The 21,526-nt window shown below is 37.7% G+C and overlaps 4 protein-coding genes and 1 long non-coding RNA gene across 5 annotated transcripts; 3 read left to right on the top strand and 2 right to left on the bottom strand.

Annotated features, from left to right (window-relative positions):
* Positions 1 to 465: 465 nt before the first annotated feature.
* On the top strand, positions 466 to 4,035 carry LOC121262147 (ABC transporter G family member STR2-like). The gene is made up of 3 exons (XM_041164558.1): positions 466 to 957; positions 1,788 to 2,530; positions 2,797 to 4,035. Exons 1-3 carry the CDS (start codon positions 466 to 468, stop codon positions 3,773 to 3,775), a joined length of 2,214 nt encoding a protein of 737 aa, XP_041020492.1. The 3' UTR covers positions 3,776 to 4,035.
* Positions 4,036 to 6,772: 2,737 nt separating this feature from the next.
* Positions 6,773 to 7,564, bottom strand: LOC121262603 (protein BRICK 1-like). The gene is made up of 2 exons (XM_041165139.1): positions 7,294 to 7,564; positions 6,773 to 7,058 (listed from the first exon to the last, which is right to left on the bottom strand). The coding sequence occupies exons 1-2, from the start codon at positions 7,424 to 7,426 to the stop codon at positions 6,934 to 6,936; spliced, it is 258 nt and encodes an 85-aa protein (XP_041021073.1). The 5' UTR covers positions 7,427 to 7,564; the 3' UTR covers positions 6,773 to 6,933.
* A 331-nt stretch (positions 7,565 to 7,895) lies between these two features.
* LOC121262604 lies at positions 7,896 to 8,510 on the top strand. The gene is made up of 2 exons (XR_005940142.1): positions 7,896 to 8,042; positions 8,350 to 8,510. It is a non-coding gene; the product is annotated as an uncharacterized LOC121262604 (long non-coding RNA).
* Positions 8,349 to 16,755, bottom strand: LOC121262602 (organellar oligopeptidase A, chloroplastic/mitochondrial-like). Its single transcript, XM_041165138.1, has 17 exons — positions 16,361 to 16,755; positions 15,869 to 16,036; positions 15,097 to 15,220; positions 14,293 to 14,369; positions 13,777 to 13,920; positions 13,424 to 13,654; positions 13,236 to 13,326; positions 12,578 to 12,699; positions 12,121 to 12,228; positions 11,736 to 11,981; positions 10,984 to 11,129; positions 10,612 to 10,729; positions 9,885 to 10,044; positions 9,744 to 9,775; positions 9,525 to 9,590; positions 8,771 to 8,842; positions 8,349 to 8,633 (listed from the first exon to the last, which is right to left on the bottom strand). The coding sequence occupies exons 1-17, from the start codon at positions 16,493 to 16,495 to the stop codon at positions 8,547 to 8,549; spliced, it is 2,127 nt and encodes a 708-aa protein (XP_041021072.1). The 5' UTR covers positions 16,496 to 16,755; the 3' UTR covers positions 8,349 to 8,546.
* A 385-nt stretch (positions 16,756 to 17,140) lies between these two features.
* Positions 17,141 to 17,710, top strand: LOC121262146. Its single transcript, XM_041164557.1, has one exon. The coding sequence runs from the start codon at positions 17,141 to 17,143 to the stop codon at positions 17,708 to 17,710; it is 570 nt and encodes a 189-aa protein (XP_041020491.1).
* The last annotated feature ends 3,816 nt before the right edge of the window (positions 17,711 to 21,526 follow it).

Raw genomic sequence — 21,526 nt, 5'->3', positions numbered from 1 at the left:
ATGCTATTATTTGGTATTTAGCCATGGTTAAATAGTGTATTAAAGTATAAAATACATATGCCAGGTTTGGAAAGAAAACTGTATTAAAACAAAATAAAAAATTAAAAGCCAGGCAGCTCTAATATAGCTAGAACGCATGCAGCTAATGTCAACCAGATGATGAAGGAAACAAGAAAACGTTTTCTTTCTTATTTTCTATTGAAGTCTCAAACGGATTCTCCGATGATCAAAACAGCCTCGAGTAGAACTTTGGAACTTCCACCTGAGACCGTCTAACCAGCTGTGTAGATCCCATTCTCACATTTTCTCGTCCTTTTTAATTCCCCTTCAGCCCCAAACACCCAACTTGGAAGACTCCGAAAGAAAAAAGAAGAAGCTAGCAGCAAACTCCCTCTAATATAGGTCTCTCTCTTAGCTTGCCCCCTCTCTATCACATAGTTCAAGAGGAGATTAATCGATCAAAAAATGGCTCCTGCCGGTGATGACGATCATCGTCGTGAGACGGTGATCGACATAGGAAAGCCAGTTAGTTTCACGGGTGGGCTTGAATTTTCGAGCCTTACATATACAGTGACAAAGAAAATGAATCTTGAAGGAGGGAAGTCGACGAGGCAAGTTGAAGTAGACCTGCTGAACAGGATTACTGGGTATGCTCCAAAGGGTTGCATCACCGCAGTGATGGGTCCGAGTGGCGCAGGGAAATCTACCCTCTTGGATGGATTGGCTGGGAGAATAGCTTCTGGGAGTCTTAAGGGCAGGGTGTCCTTGGATGGCATGGAAACGAGCCCCGGGCTGATTAAAAGGACCTCTGCATATATTATGCAGGATGATAAACTGTTCCCAATGCTTACTGTGTATGAGACTTTGATGTATGCGGCTGATTTTCGGCTTGGTCCAATCTCAACTGCCGATAAGCAGCAGCGTGTGGAGAAGCTCATCGAGCAGCTTGGATTATCAGTAAGTAATCAATACTCTTAATTTCTTCAACCTAATTTAGATATGTTGCATGTTATATATATGTCCCACATATTTCTGATCTCAACCTTGAAATGACCATTTTTAAGTTTCAAGCTCGCTCAAGGATATATGTTTCTCTAGGATTCACTTATGATCTCTTTCTTCTCCTTCCTTCTAATTGTTAGTTGTTTGTCTAGCATTGGGACTAATTAGAAAGAGAAATGATAAAAATAACAATTGGTTGACAACTCCTATATAGCTATTGAATAAATTAATATTTTTCAAAAATTTTATTTTGACTGAGGCCTTTAGAATTTAAATGAGAAATTTTTTAATTACAAAAAGACCACACAAAAATAAACTTACAAAGGATATATTGGATTGTAAAACTACTTTTATATATTGCAAATTAGTAGATATAACCGTATCATATATATGAAGTCATGTCAGTTTATAAATTTATTTTTATAAAATTTCTTTATAAACTTATTTTAAATAAACTCAGTTTCTTTAAAATTTTATAATTTGTTTATAAAATTTTTATAAAAATAGTATTTTATTAAGAAGTTGTCGATACATTTTAGTTGAGTTATTATTCTATCATTGAGAAATCATAAAGTGACATCGGTTATTTGCTGGTTATAATTGTAAAAAAATAATAATAATCATTTTATAATCATTGATGACATCGGTTAACATGATATCATGTTTTTTTAAGTAGATTATTCACACTTAAAATATGATTATGACAAAGCATCATTTCTATTCTTTTTAAAGACAACGGGCTTTCTGATCTCGAATTTTTATGACTGGACATGCATATGTTGTAGTCATGTCAGAACACCTATATAGGTGATGAGGGGAAGAGAGGAGTGTCCGGTGGAGAGCGTCGGAGAGTGTCAATAGGGGTGGACATCATTCATGGACCATCATTACTATTCCTAGACGAGCCAACTTCAGGTCTAGACTCAACCAGTGCTCATAGCGTCATAGAAAAGGTGCACCATATTGCACGCTCAGGCAGTACTGTGATCCTCACAATCCACCAGCCCTCATCCAGGATCCAGCTCCTCCTCGACCACCTCATAATCCTTGCTCGTGGCCAGCTCATGTATCAAGGATCCCCTAAAGATGTTGCCCATCATTTAGCACAAATAGGAAGGAAAGTCCCCAAGGGAGAGAACTCCGTCGAGTACTTGATCGATGTGATTCAGCAGTATGATCAATCTGAACTCGGAGTTGAGGCGCTTGCTAAATTTGCGCTTACCGGTCTGAAGCCCCCGCCATTGGTAGGTGAGGAGATATCAGTTTCAAGTGTAGCACCAACGTCGACTCCGGCACAACGCAGCAGTCATGATCAGGCTTCAGAAGTGATCAGTGATCAGATGGGAATTATTAAGGCTGGAAAGCGGCAAACAAATAATGTTGGTCAAGCTGACTATTCTTATGATCACAGCTTGAGAAGCTCGTATAATAGTAATTCAAAGTCATGGAGTGCTAGCGACCTTGGAGTTCTTCAAGTACTGAGGCTTACTCCTTCCCGGACTAATCAGAAAGTGCCCATCTCCATGAGGTAATTCAGATCAGCACTGTTACAGCACCTTTTTTTCCTTCATATTTTAGTGTTTAAATTTTAAAAAATGACAATTTCAGTCTTGACATAACAAAGAATTAACTCAAAAACTCAACTCAGAATCAAATTAACGCATGCATTAGCATGGACAATCACTTTTGTAAGACTTTCCGAGTATATAAAGTAATTCTCTTATGCAATATATAAGATTTACTCTGACTTACATGTGCTTGATATCTATGTGTGTTTAATATGGTGGGAAGCAGCTTATCCCCCAGATATTATGATCAATATTCGAGTGAAATCATAGCCGGGACACCTCAAAGCAGCGACTACACTGTCAATGAAAGCGACTATCTCACTCCCGAAGATCATGCTCCAATGGCAAACAACCATCTGGGCCCAAAGTTTGCTAATTCATTCTTCTCGGAGACTATGATACTCATGCACCGCAACTTCAAAAACATCTATCGTACACCTGAGCTTTTCCTCTCAAGACTAATGGTCCTCACCGTCATGGGTATCATGATGGCCACCATGTTCAAGAACCCTAAACCAGACTTGCAAGGAATCACAAACCGCATCAGCTTCTTCATCTTCACCGTCTGCCTCTTCTTCTTTTCTTCCAACGATGCTGTCCCGGCCTTCATTCAAGAGCGTTTCATTTTCATCCGAGAGACTTCCCACAATGCATATAGAGCCTCGTCTTATACCATTGCAGGTCTCATTACTTACCTTCCTTTCCTTGCTCTTCAGGCAGCAGTCTATGCTGCTATTGTGTGGTTTGCTTTGGAACTTCGGGGACCTTTCATATATTTCTTGATCGTTCTCTACGTCGCCCTTCTCTCAACAAACTCGTTTGTGGTATTTGTGAGCTCGGTGGTGCCCAACTATATCTTGGGTTATGCTGCAGTCATTGCTTTCACTGCCCTTTTCTTCTTGTTCTGTGGGTACTTCTTGAATAGCCATGACATTCCTTTTTACTGGAAGTGGATGAACAAGATTTCCACAATGACATATCCATATGAAGGGCTTTTGATGAACCAGTATCAGACGGATGTTTCTTTTGGAACCAACTCTAATGGAGAGATTGTGTCTGGTCATAACATTCTGGACAAGCTTAATATTCTAGGCGGTGAACAAGATAAATGGGCGAAAGTGCTCATAATGTTGGGTTGGGCTGTTCTATATAGGGTTTTGTTTTACTTGGTTCTACGTTTTGGGTCGAAGAGCCAGAGGACGTAGGAAAGCAAGGACGAGATAAGAAAGAGGCTGCCAAAGTGTGATCTTGAAATTGCTTAATTTGCAGACAGTTTTTCTTAACAACAGATGAGCTGTTGATCTGTATAGCATGCTCATGCTAATTAAGATATAAGCTTCAATGGACATGTCAAAAATATTTTCCTTGGCAACAATTGATATGCATGTCTTTATGCTATAAGCAATTGAAATTTACTGTTTCAAAAGTGTAAGTGGGTTTTGGAAGGGAGAATGATGCAATTGAATTAAACAGTCTCAAGAAGTTCATTGTCTTACGCAGGACTGCCATAAATAAAAGACTGATGCTAAGGTTTTTAGCCTCTATGATCATTTGTTGTAAGCATCGAGGCTAGCTTTGCTGTGGGAGCTAATGTCATAAAAAAAATGATGCATCTTTTTAAGTTTCTTACACACCAGGATTATGTACATACACTAATTAAATTTGTGTGCATGTATAGGTGTAAGTGGTTCTGTTTTCATGTCATGAATGATTTCCTCTACAGTCTACACCACCTTTAAAAAAAAAAGAAAGAAAAATCATAAGCCACGTATGGCTACTATTACAACCTTAGCAATGGAAGTATTTGGAAGCTTGGAGAGAGGCAAAATCTTATTAGTTGAATGAAACTTGATACGAAGTGCTCTGCTTTTAATACTAAGAAACAGTCTAACAGAGACTTTGAACTAACTGATCTAACAAGTTCACATGTACAGAAAATACAAAAATACAAAATGCAATACAATTGTAATGGTCCCCCTCAAGATGGAGTGTAGATATTAGATACACCCATCTTGGACAACAAATCAGTAAGAAGGACAAAAAGAAAGAGGTTTGGTTAGCAATTTGATGTTCTGAAGCAACATGTAATGTCAAAATGACCCCAGCTTGTATCTTGTCAAGTATGAGATGACAATCAAATTCTATGTGCATTTTAAACTCATTAAGGCCTCGTTTGTTTTCGCAGATGAGATGAGATGAGTTGAGATTAAAGTTAAAAGTTGAATAAAATATTATTAGAATATATTTTTTTAATATATTTTTGTTTTGGGATTTGAAAAAGTTGAATTGTTTATTTTATTTTGTGTGGAAATTTGGAAAAATTGTAATGATTAGATGAGATGAGATGAGATGAATTGAGAGGAGTGTTGCCTAGTTATCACAAAACAAAAGGGCTGGCTTGTTTATGATAAATGTGCAAGTCATTAAGTAGAATCCATTGTAATTTACAAAAATGTAGACAGGTTCTAATTAAATGAAGAATAAATTGTGAGATTCTACAAGTCAAGATTACTAGGTTGGGTAAATGATGTCTGGATGTTAACAGAATAAAAGAGAGTATCGATGTTTCTTCCTTTTCTAACGTCGATACTCCCTTTTCTAATACACTCAATACTGGTTGTATTATATTCCCATTACAAGTACGAGTAAATAATAATTTGCAAAAATCAGATGGGCTGTGCTAATCAACACTCATCAACTTGGAAAGCCAAATTATTCATGCAATACCAAGCCAGCAAACATTTGTTGATCTGACTCAACCCAGTTAAATCTATATGAGCACTACTGTCTGAATTATAGATGGATACTGCCGGAGCTCGACCTAACACCTGATCAAATCAACAAGACCCGCCATATACTATGGAACAAAATACTACCCTGGTGCTTACACGTTGCTGAATCTATGTTGAATAGTTTAAAAGAAAATGCAACCCTTTTTCGCTCTTTAATCAAATGGTCCTGTTCTTGTAGTTAGTTTCCTTGGAAGGTAATAATTCCCCTTCCCAAAAAACATGGGTTGAACTAAAATCCTCCCTACTTGGACGGAAAAAGGTACTACATGACTCACTCAACTGTGAAAGCAGGAGCTGGAATTGGTAGCTTTGTTTTTATGAGACATTTTCTAACACGTGATTTAATAAAGAAACCATATATATGGTTATACACATATGGATATATAAGATAAAGAAGAAACTCTATAAAACATATGAGTAATCAGATTCAGTAACTAAGGGTTGTCCCCATCCACAAATATATATTGAGCTGGTAGTTGGGGTTAGACGTCATATGCTATGAACAGTGAATACCCTCTAAGAAGTTAAAAATTATGAAAACTCGAAATTAAAACTTAGATCAGACATGACCATCAACAGGAATGCTTATGTCTAGAAAGAGTTTCGTCCCTTAACCATATGGAATTGCTGACAAAATGATGTAGCCACAGCATGGTCAGCAGTTGTTCATGATGAAAATTACTGGTATATGATATTTTATTAGAAGAAACAGATTAATCAACAATCTGCCAATGTGAAACTTGTTGCTTTGTAACAAAAGGCATTTCAAAACCAAGTACAATAAACTCTTAAAACTGAATCAAGATGGACCAAAAAGAATTTATGTATTATTAGCCACAACTTTTCATACAAGAAAACGCCTATACTTATAAAACCAAATGGAAAAACAACAAAGTCGGACACAATGACCATATGATGAATAAACTTTAGATGGCGAGGTGGTATTAATTACAGACAAAAGGAGAGATGGGGCTCATGATATAGGAGTTATAAGGACTAGAAGACACAAAAGAGCACAGCTTGGATAAAGTGGCGTATGAACCATAGACAAATCTTAATCATTCAAGAAACCAACAGAAGAAACTGATTTAGCTAAGCTCAATTATGGACGATATACTATTGGGTATTATTGCTATTATTATTGACAAGTCACATAGAATCCAGAACTCATTCTTCATGGCGCTATTCTTACATTAAGAGGATCGGTCAATTGGAGTAGAATTCATTGGTACAATGCTTGAGTTATCATAATATACTCCTATTTTACTATCAAGAAACATCTATATGACCTTGAATTTACTATAAACAAACATCTGCACCATTCAAAGATTCTAAAGGTGGCTTGAAGATCCTAAAGATAGCATTCTGTATTTAAAGCGTATTTATGTACTCAAAGTGGCTACAGCCCAAGAATATAATTTCTAACTACCTCACACATTGATCATGATATATAAGCATGAAAAAACTCGAGAACATTAGTCACAAAGAGTGTTACAACACAAGATAAGGCTAGTCTTACAGAGAAGCCGTATTGCAGCAGCAGCTGCAACAACAACATGATCCGATAAACATTATGTAGCGAAGAGAGAGGGATTGGATGATGCAGTATCCACTTGGACTTCAAGCAGTTCAAGACGACGCTCCAGCGTGTGAAGCTTCTCATTCAATGATGCCAACTTGCTCTTCGTTGTAGCCTCTGAAAGAGTACAAGAAGCATAATATGAAATAACACCACACCAACCCCGCAAAACCTGATACTATAACAGGATAGAGCAAAAATCACAAAATGGTTGTGGGCATTCATGTAATAGGGTAATTATGGTGTAAAAATTAATGCAATCCACAATGGAGGGCCGTGCTATTCGAATCAATCCCATATCAGCAAATCCGGTACTGCAGAAGAAGGAAAGGAAGGGAATAGAATTGGTTACCAAATTGGACAAGGAAATCAAAGAGGCGTCGAACATTGAGGGAAATGTGAGAGATGAACTCTCGGTTCTCCCAATCTGCTTGCACTGCTATCCCGACGTTCACCGCGTTTATGATCCCTCCTGCCCTGGCCATCCTTCCTTCACTTCTTTTTTCCTCTCTTTCAGAGACGCACAAAGAGATCGAGCAGAGGAAGTATCAATCCCTTTTCGAGTTCCCAAAAAAGCAAATCTATAGTAGAACCAGATGATCAGCTGGGTCGGCAGGTAAAGTTAGTTGGTTAGTTTGACTTGCTTTTCCTTGATTTTCTTTGAAGCCAAGCAGTCATAATACTGTGGAATTCCTTCTCTTATTATTTTTTCTTTTATAGGTAATTCCTTTTCTTATTTTAGTTAAAATATTTATTGCCTTAATAATGACATTCATTTTTTTTACTATTAATTAATATAATAACACGGCTTTGTTAAATGAGTTTAAAATTTTTAATTTTGCATAACGATCCTTCATTTAAAATAGAATTGTAAGAAAATCCTTACACTCTTTGTTTATTCTGATCCACCCATAAAATTTCTTTTTCATTCAAACTATTTTGATGATCCTATCGTTTCAGATCTACAACTTCCATAATTTTTCAAGTCTGTCATCAATACTTCTCCCCCTCCTTTTCCATTTCTTTCATTTTACCCTATCCTTCTATTGAGCAAAGGATGCTCCATTCAAGGAAAAGAAAATCCAGTCCAATTTAGAACTAGTTTGGATTCAGATATGAATTGAAATAGATTGAAATGGTTGTGAATAATAGAATAAAAGTTAAATTGTTTATTATATTTTATGTAGAAATTTGAAAAAATTGTTTTGAGATTTAAAAAATTGAATTCTTTATTATATTTTGTGTGAAAAATTGAAAAAACTGTAATGATGAGATAAGATAAATTAAGATGAGTTAAAGTGAATTTGAAATACAAACGAGGCCTAAACTACACTACACCGGACATCATTTTACATTTCTCGGGTAATACAAAAAACAGACTCCATTAGGACCATGATATTTAACCAAGAAACAAGAAAATAACGTCCATGATATTGATATTTAACTAAGAAACATGAATTGGCAATTCATTTCAGCTTTACAATCAATATCATCCCAGTTGAGAGGCAATGCCTCCAGAATTTAATGCTGGGAATTTCCTTTGGGGTGGTGTGGTGTAGAAAGATCAAACAAAATCAAGCCTTCATGTTGTTTCTGACAACAATGTCAAGCAGAGGCCAAGACCGGCGATAGTCCGTTGTGCCTGAGCAGTGCCTCCGGTGATGGTTCGCGTCCACGGAATTCTACAAATACCTGGATGCAACAAAGTTTTTATGTTATGGTGCATCATATAAGACTCTAGAAATGTCAAATTCAGCAGTCATTATGCTGCAACTAATTACGACAAGCCATCTGATGAACCAAAAAACAAATAAGGTTATTTTTCTAACCTCTAGCGGTGCTTTGCCACCTCCAAGCGCAAGGATAGTCTCTCGGAACTTGTTTCCTGTTTCTTTCACAGCCTGTTGCAAGATATATAATCACTGTTGATGTTATGTGATCCATGTAAAGTGACATAATTGTGCATTCCAAAATGTAATGAACTATGTAACCAAGTCATTAATAGCGCCAAGTATTATAGCAGTCTGGATCCTATAGGGCAGTATTGTAGTCTTTGGGATAATGTACTTCATTTTGGTTCTGTTATAAACATCAAGTTGTAACATGTTCATTGGAAGGGAACTTGGCCGAGTTAGGTGCAGTAGATTTTTCCCATTAGTTTTTCTTGGCTTCTCAATTCTCTAACCATGTTGTGGGGGATTACAGGATGGATTTACTCGGCATACGCAATCTAGACATTTGCAATAGGTTTTGCATTCATCAGTTTGTGTATTGTCATTTGTAATTTCCATTCTCCTTGATTGATGTTTTCGGTTTTTTCTGATATTCGGTTGTATTCTCATAGTTTCTGCATAACCATATCCCTCTGCCAAAAGTGAGGACTTTAGTAAATTTCGGGTTACCATCCTCTTTCTAAAATAAAGCCGTCAATGAGATGCGTCAACTACAGGGATCAATTAGGCGCAATACAGATATGTATTAGAACTGCAGTTGATATACATAGATGAAACCGTGGTATATAATAAATCAAAGTACGTTGCAAAACTATGGAAACCTATCCTTCCAGACAGCTTTCCAACATACCTTGCTGTCCTCCAGTCCAGCATCCTCAAATGAAGAGAAGGCATCTGCTGACAATACCTCAGCCCACTGCCAAATTCATAAATATGTTTTCAGAATAAATTCAAAAGGAGGAAAAAGGTAAAATAGGCAATAAGTAACAAACATGCTCGCAGGCCACAGTTCAATGAGGGCCACAGTAAGAGAAAAATAACTGTGAATATTACAGGGAATTGATAATACCTTGTAACTGTAGTATCCAGCTGCATATCCTCCTAATATTCAGAAAAATATATATAAAGAAAAATATCAAAATGTTAGATTGCAGCTAGAGAAGTAAAAATGATGCCAAGAAAGTCAATGTAAATCAGACGGAGAAAAAACCTGCAAATATATGGGTGAAACCGCAAAGGAACCTGTCTTCTGCTAGCGGAGGGATCACTTGAGTTCGTTCAGAGACCCTCTGATCAACATCGTATATGGATTCTGTCCCACCAGGAACATACTTTGTATGCAGCTCCAAATCCAAGCTTGCAAACCTTATCTGCAAAAATATAATAAAATTGCAAAGAAATCACAACACCGGTGATCTACGCAAACAAGTAGAAAATTAATTTATTTCCCTTGGAACCATTACCTAAGTCCTCAAAACATAATCACAGAAAGAGAAACATGGATTTATATTAAAACTTCGATGAGTATGGAATATTACAATCAAGACGACATATCAGGAGAAACAGTAACCTATGTTTTGATCAAAGTAAAAACTTCAGAAAAGAAAGTTTGGGTGCAGTGGGGTGGGTTTTGGGGGAGAAACATAACAGTAATCACAAGAAACGGGCGTTAACATGACAAGCACTAAGCCCCAAAAAGGAAGTATGGGCTAGGGAGCCTAGTTTTTCCCCTTTTCTAGTCCTTTCTACAAACCCCTTATTTCAACTTCCACCACGATTTCTATTTCGCCTACCTTTCATAGATAGTTCATCTCTCTTTATTTCAGCCAATTATACTTCAACCAACATATAAAATATCTACAGACAGATGAATATGCCCAAGCCTGACCAGTCATTAGACTTGAGTTTAAAGAATAACACCGACCAAAAGCACTGACCTGACGAAGACTTAGTGAGCCAGCACGAAAAGTCCTAGCCGCAAGGAGCTTTAAATATACTTCTTCAGGAAGACTCTCCCCAGTTTCATAATGCTTTGCAATGCTCATCAAAGTATCCCTACAGGCCCATCAGAAAAAATAAATACTACATAAATATATTAAGACAACTAATTTTCATAAGAATAAATGACGATGCAACTATAAAGAATTAAAGTGCTAATGACCTGCATATTGTCAGAGGATATTACTATTACAGCAAAAAATGCTCTACATTTGGGCCCTTAAACTAAGATTGTTACCGGAACAGGAATAAAAGGAGAGGTCATGAACATTTTAATGCCCAAGCTGAGGGATCTATGAAGACATATTTACCTGTGGTAACACCAGTTTTCCATGAACTGAGAAGGTAACTCAACAGCATCCCACTCTATCCCCCGGATACCAGAAACTAGACCCTCATCTTGTTTGGTCAGCATATGCTGAAGCGCATGACCAAATTCATGGAAGACAGTCTCAACCTGCAAATTAGTCATCACATAATCTCAAAACAATTTTTTTATGGGTGAGATAAAGATTTTATTATAATGAAAAGAGTTCTTCTAAACTCAAGCCCAGCTACAACCACACCACTTAAGTGGAACATGCACGTCAGATTAAAAATAAAACAACACCAGGTCTGCATAACAAACATGATTTCCCCTTAATTTTGAATCCTGATTCTAGCAATTGAACGAGCAAAACCCCTAATCTTAACTAAATGGAGTGAGTAAGATATGCCTCTTCCAATTCAGCCATTGCATATACAACAGAACTGAACCATGATCTTTAAGGGGGGCAGCTATTAAATAATGAAACTTTAGCCATCATATACAAAATGACATCACAAAAACCTCTAGGTAAAAAAAAACGTAAGACAAGGACAATGTTTATAACACCTACATTGAGATAGGCGAGAAATAAATAAGCTGTGAATCCAGTTAAGCATATAAACATTCATGCATTTAAAAATTCCAAACACACTCGGCCTGAGTCTATCAAACTAGGTCGAGTGTGTCAGTGCAATTCTATATCATCATAGTGGCTACAAATTATGGATAATAGAAAGCCAACCTATCGAAGTTTACCTCACGGAAAGTCATTAGGCTTGGTTTTTTCCCCACCGGAGGAGTTTGATTGCACACCATGTGGGCAACAGGCAACCTTGCAGAGGCACCATCACGTGCTAACACACTACTTCGACCAACAACCTCATCCATCCATGCACCTCCTCTTTTCTCAGATGGTCGAGCATACGGATCAAAATAGAAGTATGCAATAGGACTACCTGAAGAGTCTTTGACACGATAGAATCTAACATCATTGTTCCAAACCTAAAAATAGCAAATATATATCAATGAGATAAAATGAATGGTCCAAGTTACACAAAAGAAAGCACAAAATGGCGAAGACATATATATATATATATATATATATATATTTGGATAAGTAGGAAGAAAGAAAACATAATACCGGAGCTAGACCGTCAGCTGGCTCGATATCAATTCCAAACAATTTGTTTGCAAGGTTAAAAAGGCCATGCATAACCTTTGGTAAGGAGAAAAAAGGACGTAGTTCTTCCTGTTGAATATCAAAAGGGGAAACACATAAGTAGCAAGAAAGCAAGAATGTTCCAACATTCAAAGACTTATTATTTTTTTTTATTGGAACCGGGTGTCCAAGAACAAAGTCCCGACTAATCCCGGGGTGCACACGCACTCAGCAAGGAGTTTCCCACAAGTACACCTCAGTTAATTCAAGGAAAAGTTCCTCCAGTCCGATAGCCCCTAGAATTTGTTTGCACACAAGAGGATTTGAACCTTAGACCTGAAGCGAGCATACCACCAAGACCAAGGTCTTTACCACTTGAGCAAAACCCTAGGGGTTTCCAACATTTCAAAGACTTATGCAACAACACACACGATCCAACCTCATTGATGTCAAACTTTGACTCGCGAAGCCTTTCACTCCAAAAGTTTATGTCCCAATGGTTCAAATTGTCAGCTTCTACTGCACCCTGATTCTTGGAGAAATTTTTTATGTCATCCATATCTGCAAGAATCAAGCATGCAGTCTAGTCCTCAAGCACTTACAGTATAAAGGATATTTGTTGAGAAACATTCCCATTAAGGAAACTCGAGAACATATAAAATTAGGGTTAACAAACCTTCTCAGATAATAAAACAACAAGGGAAATAACATTTTTACCTATAAAAAGTGCATCAAGCAAAACTTCTATGTATGTATGTAAGTACATATGCTGACCTTATTAAAAAATGTATATAATCATATATAAACAAACACACATTCAAAAGTTAATACTGAGTGAAGTTTTAATGTGCCAATGTGGCCTATGAAGTATATTTTCAATGAAAAATTAAGTAACCGGACCATGTTTCCAAGACTGCAGAAAAGTTTTAACTAGACAATACCATAGCTGAATTAATTTATATTATTTGAAGCAGTAAAGTCGCTCAAGAACTTCTTAGCAAAAAAGTCTCTCAAGAACTAACCTAGAGCTTAAAATATAGATCATACATACAGCAACCCATTCACAACCATGAAGAAAGTATATACACTTTACTAACCTTGAACCGCAGCATTCCAGGAAGCAGTACGAAGTTTTTCCAGAAGCTCTTCTGCCTTTTCAACCGTAGCCATTTTAGTTGCCATGCTTACCTGATGAAATATATTTCAGCAAGATTATCACTTTTTTTTAACAAGTAATGCAGCAAGTCTATCATAAGAAAGTGATGTCAATTATATTAAAACATACCTCGGCATAATTATTGTAATTGAGAAGCTTAGCCTTTTCCAACCTAAGCTTCAAAATCTGTTCAATTATCACTGTATTATCCAAATCTCCGCTAGATGCACGAGCTACATAAGCACGGTATACTTCTTCACGCAAAGACCGATTTCGAGCATGTTGCATAACAGACATAAAACTAGGAGCATCCAATGTTATTATCCAAGGCCCATTCTCAGCAGTAGCATTTTCATAACCCTGGTGGCATACACAGATGCATCAGAAATTCTAGATAACACACAGAAAAACCAATCCAGCAGGATTTAGGAATGGATCATACATTAAATAAGCAAAATAAAATGGATTCCAACAAGGAATACCTTAGACACTGCCTTTTGTGCAGCCAATCCAAGAGCAGTTGCGGGCAATCCTTCGATTTCTTTCTTATCTGTAATTAATTTTTCGAACTTCTTTGTGGCATCCAAAACATTCTCCTCAAATTTTTGAGATAATCTTTTCAATTCCTGAAACGAATTTGAGGTAAAAAGCAAGTGATGCCCAAGCCAAGCGGCAAACTAAACTTTGAGGATGAGAATCATCACCACCAGCCTTATTTGGTCCATGTTATATAGTTAATAACTGGACATCTACTAAGCCAACTTCCAATGAAGGCGGAAGCCAAAGCAACAATCAAGAATTCTTCAGCACGCACATGACCCTTTTCCCACCCTCAGTTTGTAGACGATAACCATTACCTCATTTGTTATGAGAGAAATAGCAACTTTATGTGCAGTTTTGCAGAATAACATAAAACTCTATATTTTGCACTAAGAAAAAACTAACTACTGGATGAAACAGTGAAGTTCAAAACGGAAAAGTAACTTAAAAAAAAAAACCTGTTCGATTTTGTTAAATTGGTCCTTTTTATCATCTTCGAGAGAAACACCATTAAGAATCGCTTCCTTTATTTGGGCTGCATGGGAAAAGCAGGAAAGTAACTGTGAAGTATCAGAGAAATCAAGTTAAACCCAAAACATGTAGAAATGATAAAATTAAGTTAGTAATTACACTGCATGTGATCTAGTTTTAATACAGAACTGGGTTACCAAATAACCTCATTTAAAAAATTAAAGAAAGAAAAAACAAATCATAAAGTGAATCAAGTTTACAACAAGAAAGCTAGACAGAACCGGCACACATATATGTAGTCATGGTAAAACAAAAAACAAATAAATATAGTTAAAACAAAAACTATGCCTAGTTACTTTCCAGAATAAAATATATATATATATATATATTTTTCAATCAGTTGCATAAGCAAAAACCTAATCAGCAACCCAAACCAACAAGTCTTAAAGCCAAACATGGTAGAAAACAGATTTTTTCTTTTTTTTTTATAAGTAAGAATCTTTATTGATTGAATGAAACTAGGCAAAGCCTATGTCCACAGGAAGTAAAGTAGAAAATATATAATATATATATATTATATAAGTAAAGTATGGAGGCTATTTCCCACAAATTAAAACAGACATATTGCATCCTCAACAGAAAATATCCTGCACGTGATACTTTCTTTCTTTATTTATGGACCAGTGAAAGTGCTCTACCAAATAAGATGAGAACCAAATAGAGTAAAAAGAGATAAAAAGGCATATATCCTCTCCACTAAACATGTTATATAAGATATTTGAGATGCTCACCCTCCACAATACGTTTCCGAGCATCGTTCAGTGACTGCCAATCAGGAGATTCTTGGATAGTTTTAAACGCATCGTAAATTGGTTTACTTTGTCCCAATCTCAGCTGAAATTTAACTTTCTCGGGCTGCGAACCACAAGTAAACAATGTTAGCACTAACTAACAAGTATGGTAACATGGAAAAAGAAGGCACAAATTCATGGACAAGAAACAAATCCAATCAAGTTCAAAGAACTATTAATATCCCTCGATTGGGTGTATCTGCTGCCTTCTCATCTGTTCATCACCTTCCACAACATCTTAAGGGGATTTTTATTTTAGATAATTCTGGTCTCTCTCATTTCAGGCAGCCAAAATTGCATTCTATTGTATAGAATCATTGCAGTTTGTTTCTATTGCCTCAGTCTAAATTGTCTGAGGTTTATACTGTAATTTTTTTCTATTTCATTAATAAAGCTCGAGCATTCCAAGAAAAAGAAACTGCTATAAAGAAACCCTACAGCTAAAAATACGATATGGTGCTTATTTCTTAGAGTCAAGACTAAGATGATGTATGGCTGGAATCGTTGGATCCTTTCCCAATACCGGAACGAAACAAATTTCTGGCTTAGTCACTCACAAATTACAAAGGAGAAATTGAATCCTAAAACATCGATCTCTGCGTTTTAATTCTAGTTTTATGATTTTCTTTCTTAAGGAACAAAAAAGCCAGAGTTTTTACACCTAACATGACACAACAACTGCCAGCATATTCGTAAACGAACATATAGAAACCTGAACTTCTTCAATGGCAGAACGGAGCTCAGGAGAATCCTTTACATTCTTGAGATGATTAACAATCCCCCAGACCAGAGACAACCGGTCTACAATCTTCTCCAATGGCTCAACCAAGTTCGGCCATGAAGGCTCCACTCTGCGCTCCAATTCTACCAAATCCTCCTCCTGCAAAACCCAGTTATTAAAAAGAAACAAAATTAAATTAAATTCTCAGTAACCAAACCACGAAAAAGCTCAAAACTACCAGGGAAAACCCTGGAAGTGGTCTAAAACATAACGAAATAATCAAAACCACAAACAAATTTCAGTTGACACTAGAAATTCAGAAAGTTGAACAGAACGCAGAGAACCCAAAGCCCATAAGCATAACAAAGAGAAAACCAGCAAGACAAAAAAAACTTTTAAAAACCAAGAAATCAAAACATTTTTTTATAATAAAACCAAAACATAATAGGAAAAACAAGCAAATCAAAATAAAACAAAACATACAAGCTTCTTCAAGATGGCACGGATCCCGGGGCAGACGTGCTTGGCCTCGACGACATCGAACGGGGGGAATTCAAAGTCTTGTAAAAGAGGGTTGACTCCGATGGGTGGTGGGTCGACAGCAGCAGCGGCTGCCATCGATGGGGCAGAGAGAGAAGAGCAAGAGTAAGAGAGTGAAGGGCGGTAGAGGTGGACTTATGGAGGTTACGAGTGCAGAAGGAGAAAGAAGAGGACCAGAGTTGACAGGCACTGGATTTGTTCAGGGATTGTTTGGGAGACGAAAGGGAACGTGGAGTGCGCTTTAGGAGTGAGTGGATTGAGCTGGTGACGGAGATTCGTGTTGCCAACAACATTTTGGGCTCCTACTGCCTACTTTGGGTATCACAGACGCCCGCCTTGATTCTAATGACACAAGAATATTGTCATTAGAAAATGAGATTCTGAAAAAAAATTCAAATTTGAGCATATGATAGTATGCTCTGCATATTAAATGACCCAGCCCAGTCACTTTCATCTTAAAATAGAGTAAAATATTCATAGTAAGATTAGGAGTGCCCTTGCACTTGTAGCACCATTCACGATGACATTTTAAGATGAGAAATTTACAAAAAAAATCAAAATTTCAAAGAGACAAATGTACCTTTACTCAAGACTATCAACCTCGCTCTCTTTCTCACTTTTTAGTGCCTCTCTTATCTCTCGAGATAGAGTAGGGTTTAGTGCCTCTATTCTTAACAAAGGCATAAGTCTCACTTTTTGTGAGGTTGTGTGATGTCGGCAGGGATGGAAGAGGAAGATCTGACTACACGATGGAAACGACTTCACCTATCAAAGGAAGAGAACTCTGTTTTCCATATCAAACCAGAAGAACGCAAGGAAGGGAGCCTCCGTGGGAAACTCTGTATTATAGGAAGAGTTTTATTTGGAAAAATCGTTCATAATGAGGCTTTTGGGACGACAATGTCTCAGTTGTGGAGGCTAGGTGGATGGGTGCGATTCAAGGATTTAAACGACCAATGTTTTCGGATTGAGTTTCAGCAAGTGCAGGACAAGGAGAAAGTGTTAAGCATTAGGCCATGGTGTTTTGATAGAAATTTACTGACCTTACAAGAGGTTGATGAAAATGTGTCCATCAACGCAATGCAATTCCGATATGAACCCTTCTGGATTCAATGCCACAACCTCCCCTTGGCTGCAATGACGGAAGACATAGGGGAGCAGTTTGGATCCTCTCTTGGACATGTTATAAGGGTGGATGTTGAATCTGATGGATCCGCGAGAAGATGCCTCCGTATCAGGGTAGCTGTGGATCTCCATAAACCTCTCTTGAGGGGGGAAATGGTTGGAGTTTGAACAACAGTAGCACTGGATCTCCTTTAAGTATGAGTGGATGCAAAATTTCTATTTCCAATGTGGGATCTTGTTCCATAAGGGAAGGAACTGTTCGAGAACACGGTTTGACCAACAAAAGGAAGATCTTGAACCATTTCAGTATGGCTCTTGGCTCAGAGCACAACCCATGAACACTAATATTTTTTATGGCTGAAAGTATGGTAGATCTACTGGAAATAATCATAACCTGAGAGGACAACAAACTGAAGGCAAGGGGGAAAAAGGGATGAAACTGCCATAGGGAAGAAAATGGGGTAATATGAGCTGAAGACTGAATTAAAAGAGATGCCCATGAGGGAGGAACTGGCTATGGGAAAAAAAGAGAGTATATAGATGTGCAAATAAAGGAAGACCCCCCAATCCAGGAGACTCTAGCTATGCAGGACCCCCCATTTATGATTAAAGTTGAACATAGTAAAATAAGAAATTGAAAGATTTCGTTGAAATTGTAAGATTAAAGGGTGAGGGGCTTACTGATATCACTACCACTAAGGTTTCAGAGGGGAAAAAAAGGAGAGGTACTAATGAGACAAAGGGAGGGTGACCCTAATCCAAAGAAAAATAAGAGTAGTCGGTTGAGAATCAAAATGTCTTGGCAGTGGCTGGTTTCCAGCACTGCCAAACTCAATGAGTCTCCTAATATAGAATTGTCGAGGGCTTGGGAACGCTCGAACAATTCCAATCCTTATGAACTTGACTAAGGAAAAGTGTCCTCATTTAGTTTTCCTCTTGGAAACTAAGTGCAACAGTACCTAGATGGATGAGGTAAGAAGAAAGTTGAAATTTGAGAGTTGCTTTGCCGTGGAGAGTGTGGGTTTAAATGGAGCAATAGCTTTACTCTGGAAAGAAGGTTGGAGTGTCAAAGTTATTAACTATACCAAATGGCATATTAGTGCAACTATCCATGAAGGAGGAGATAAACTTATTTGGCAATTCACTGGGTTTTATGGCCACCCAAATACAATGAAAAGGAATAGCAGTTGGCAGCTTCTAAAGATGCTCAAACCTTCCTCTCCAATAGCTTGGTTATGTGCAGGTGACTTTAATGAAATCTTGCACCAAAAGGAAAAAATAGGGGGTGCTAGTAGATCTTATAAGGAAATTGAAGAATTTAGGCAGGCCCTTGAGGTGTGTGATCTCCATGACATTCATTCCCAAGGGCAGGAATTCACTTGGTCGATAAATAGAAGTGGAAACGATTTCATAAAGAAAAGAATTGATAGAGCAATGGCTAATAAAGAGTGGAATGACAATTTCAATTCAGCTTCTTGTAATGCTATGGCAGTAGTAAAATCTGACCACTCCCCTCTTCATGTTAACATGCACCATTTCTAGTATAAGAGTGAAAGGAAATTCAGGATCTTCAGGTATGAAGTTGCCTGGGAATTAAAGGAGGAGTGTTTTGGCATTGTGAAGAAGGCATGGAGTAAGGTGACAGAGGGAGATACAAAGGCTTCTACTCTAAGAACCAAGCTTGAGCATTGTCAAAGGGGGCTAGTACAATGGAAACAAAAATATGCTCAGCATGAGACGAAGGAAATCGATCGGGCTTTAGCTACTATAAGCCACCTGCAAAATACTAGTGATGGTTCACACATGACTCACATGCAAAATTTACAAAAGAAAGGTTGAGGTGTCGTTAGCTGAAGCAGAAATGAAGTGGAGGTAGCGAGCAAAGCAACATTGGCTTAAAAATGGAGACAAAAATACTCAGTTCTTTTCATATGCATGCAAGCCAAAGGAGGAGAGTTAATACCATCAAATCCATAATAGACACAAACGGAAGGGTAGTTTCTGTGCAGGTTGATATTGGAGCAATTTTTATAGGTTCTTTCTCTTCACTCTTCACTACATCATCACCCATTAATATTGAGGCTTGTTTAAATGCTTTAAGTCCAAAAATTTCTGTTGAGATGTCCACAAGCCTCATGAAGCAGTTCACTGCTGAGGAAGTAAAAATTGCTATCTTCCAAATGAACCCCCTTGGTTCACCTGGTCCTGATGGCTTTCCAGCCCAGTTCTACCAAAAACATTGGGATGTGGTGGGCGGGGAGGTATGTAGCTTTGTTTTACACATTCTCAATCATGGAGAGTAACTAAAAGAGGTCAATGACACGTTCATATCACTTATCCCTAAGGTCAAGAATCCCAAAAAAGTAACTAAATACAGACCCATTAGCCTTTGTAATGTCATTTATAAGATAGTATCCAAAACACTGGCTAATAGGCTAAAAGGTGTCCTCCCTGATATTGTGTCCATGAACCAAAGCACCTTTGTACCTGGGAGACTTATTTCAGACAACATGTTAGTGGCATATGAGGTCCTCCACTCTATGAATACAAGGATGAAGGGTAGGAAAGGTTACATGGCTCTTAAACTGGATATGAGCAAGGCCTATGATAGAGTAGAATGACAGTTTGTAGAGGCTTTGATGAAGAAGTTTGGCTTCCCTCAACATTGGGTAACACTTGTTCAGACTTGTCTAAACTCAATGACTTATTCCATTCTTGTTAATGGTGAGCCTCAACAGAAATTCTCCCCGTCAATGGGCATTCGACAGGGGGATCCCCTGTCCCCATACTTATTCATACTTTGTGCTGAAGCCTTCACGGCTTTGCTAAAAACAGCTAAGGTATGTAGCGAAATCACTAGTGCTCCTGTTGGAAGAGGGCCTACACGTGTAAGTCACCTGTTTTTTACAGATGACAGCCTCATTTTTTGCCAATCAAAGGTTGAGGAGCTGACTAGATTGCTAAGGATACTGGACTTGTATGAACAGGCTTCAGGACAGGCTCTAAATAAAGAAAAGTCTACTATTTTTTTCAATAAAAATACTCAGCAGGGTTTCTAAAGACAGATTCTGCAATTAGCAGGAATAAAATCTACTAGGGCTTTTGACAAGTACTTAGGGCTACCTGTTATGGTGGGGAGAGCAAACGTTTCAGCTTTTCACTCCCTCATAGATAGGACTTGGGCTCGAGTGGTTAACTGGAAAACGAAGCACTTATCGACAGCTGGTAAGGAAATCCTTCTCATGTCTGTGCTCCAAACCATTCCAACTTACTCCATAGGGATTTTTCTCTTACCCATCTCTATTACCAGTAAACTAAACCAGCTTCTCAAGAAATTTTGGTGGGATTATAATGAGGATTTTTCAAAAATACAATAGACCCCTTGGGAACAACTTAGCTCTGCCAAGGATCTAGGGAGCTTAGGCTTCAGGGACTTTAGATGCTTTAATATAGCTTTGCTTTCCAAGCAAATGTGGAGGATTCTACAGGATCCCTCTTCACTCATTGCTAAAGTCTTCAAACAAAAATATTTTTCACAGGTGAGTCTATTGGAGGCCAAGCTAGAATCTGGGCCATCATATGCCTGGAGAAGCCTTGGGCTGCCCCTACTTAAAAAAGGCATAGCATCAACATATGGAAGGATAGTTGGGTCCCTTCCCTTCCAAATTTCCAAATCTCCTCAACTAGAGCTTCCGACTGTTGGTGTGAAACTGTTAGTGACCTCATTGACACTAATCTAAAAATATGGAAGGAGGATCTCTTACAAGAACTATTCTCTAGTCAGGAAATTGAGGCTATTAGAGCCATCCCCGTCAGTATAGGAGGCAGAGCATACAAGTTAGTTTGGCAACCAAATACTACTAGTCAGTACATAGTGAAAAGTGGTTACCATACCCAGAGAAATTTGGAGACTGAGATAGAGGGAGAAACGTCAAGAAAGCAAAGGGACAAAACTATGTGGAAGATTTTGTGGAAACTGAAAGT

This window comes from Juglans microcarpa x Juglans regia, chromosome 4S (genome assembly GCF_004785595.1).
Source record: "Juglans microcarpa x Juglans regia isolate MS1-56 chromosome 4S, Jm3101_v1.0, whole genome shotgun sequence".
In the NCBI taxonomy this organism is placed as follows: Eukaryota; Viridiplantae; Streptophyta; class Magnoliopsida; order Fagales; family Juglandaceae; genus Juglans; species Juglans microcarpa x Juglans regia.
The sequence above is the reverse complement of the archived record's forward strand: the minus strand, read 5'-3'. Positions and strand labels throughout refer to the sequence as shown.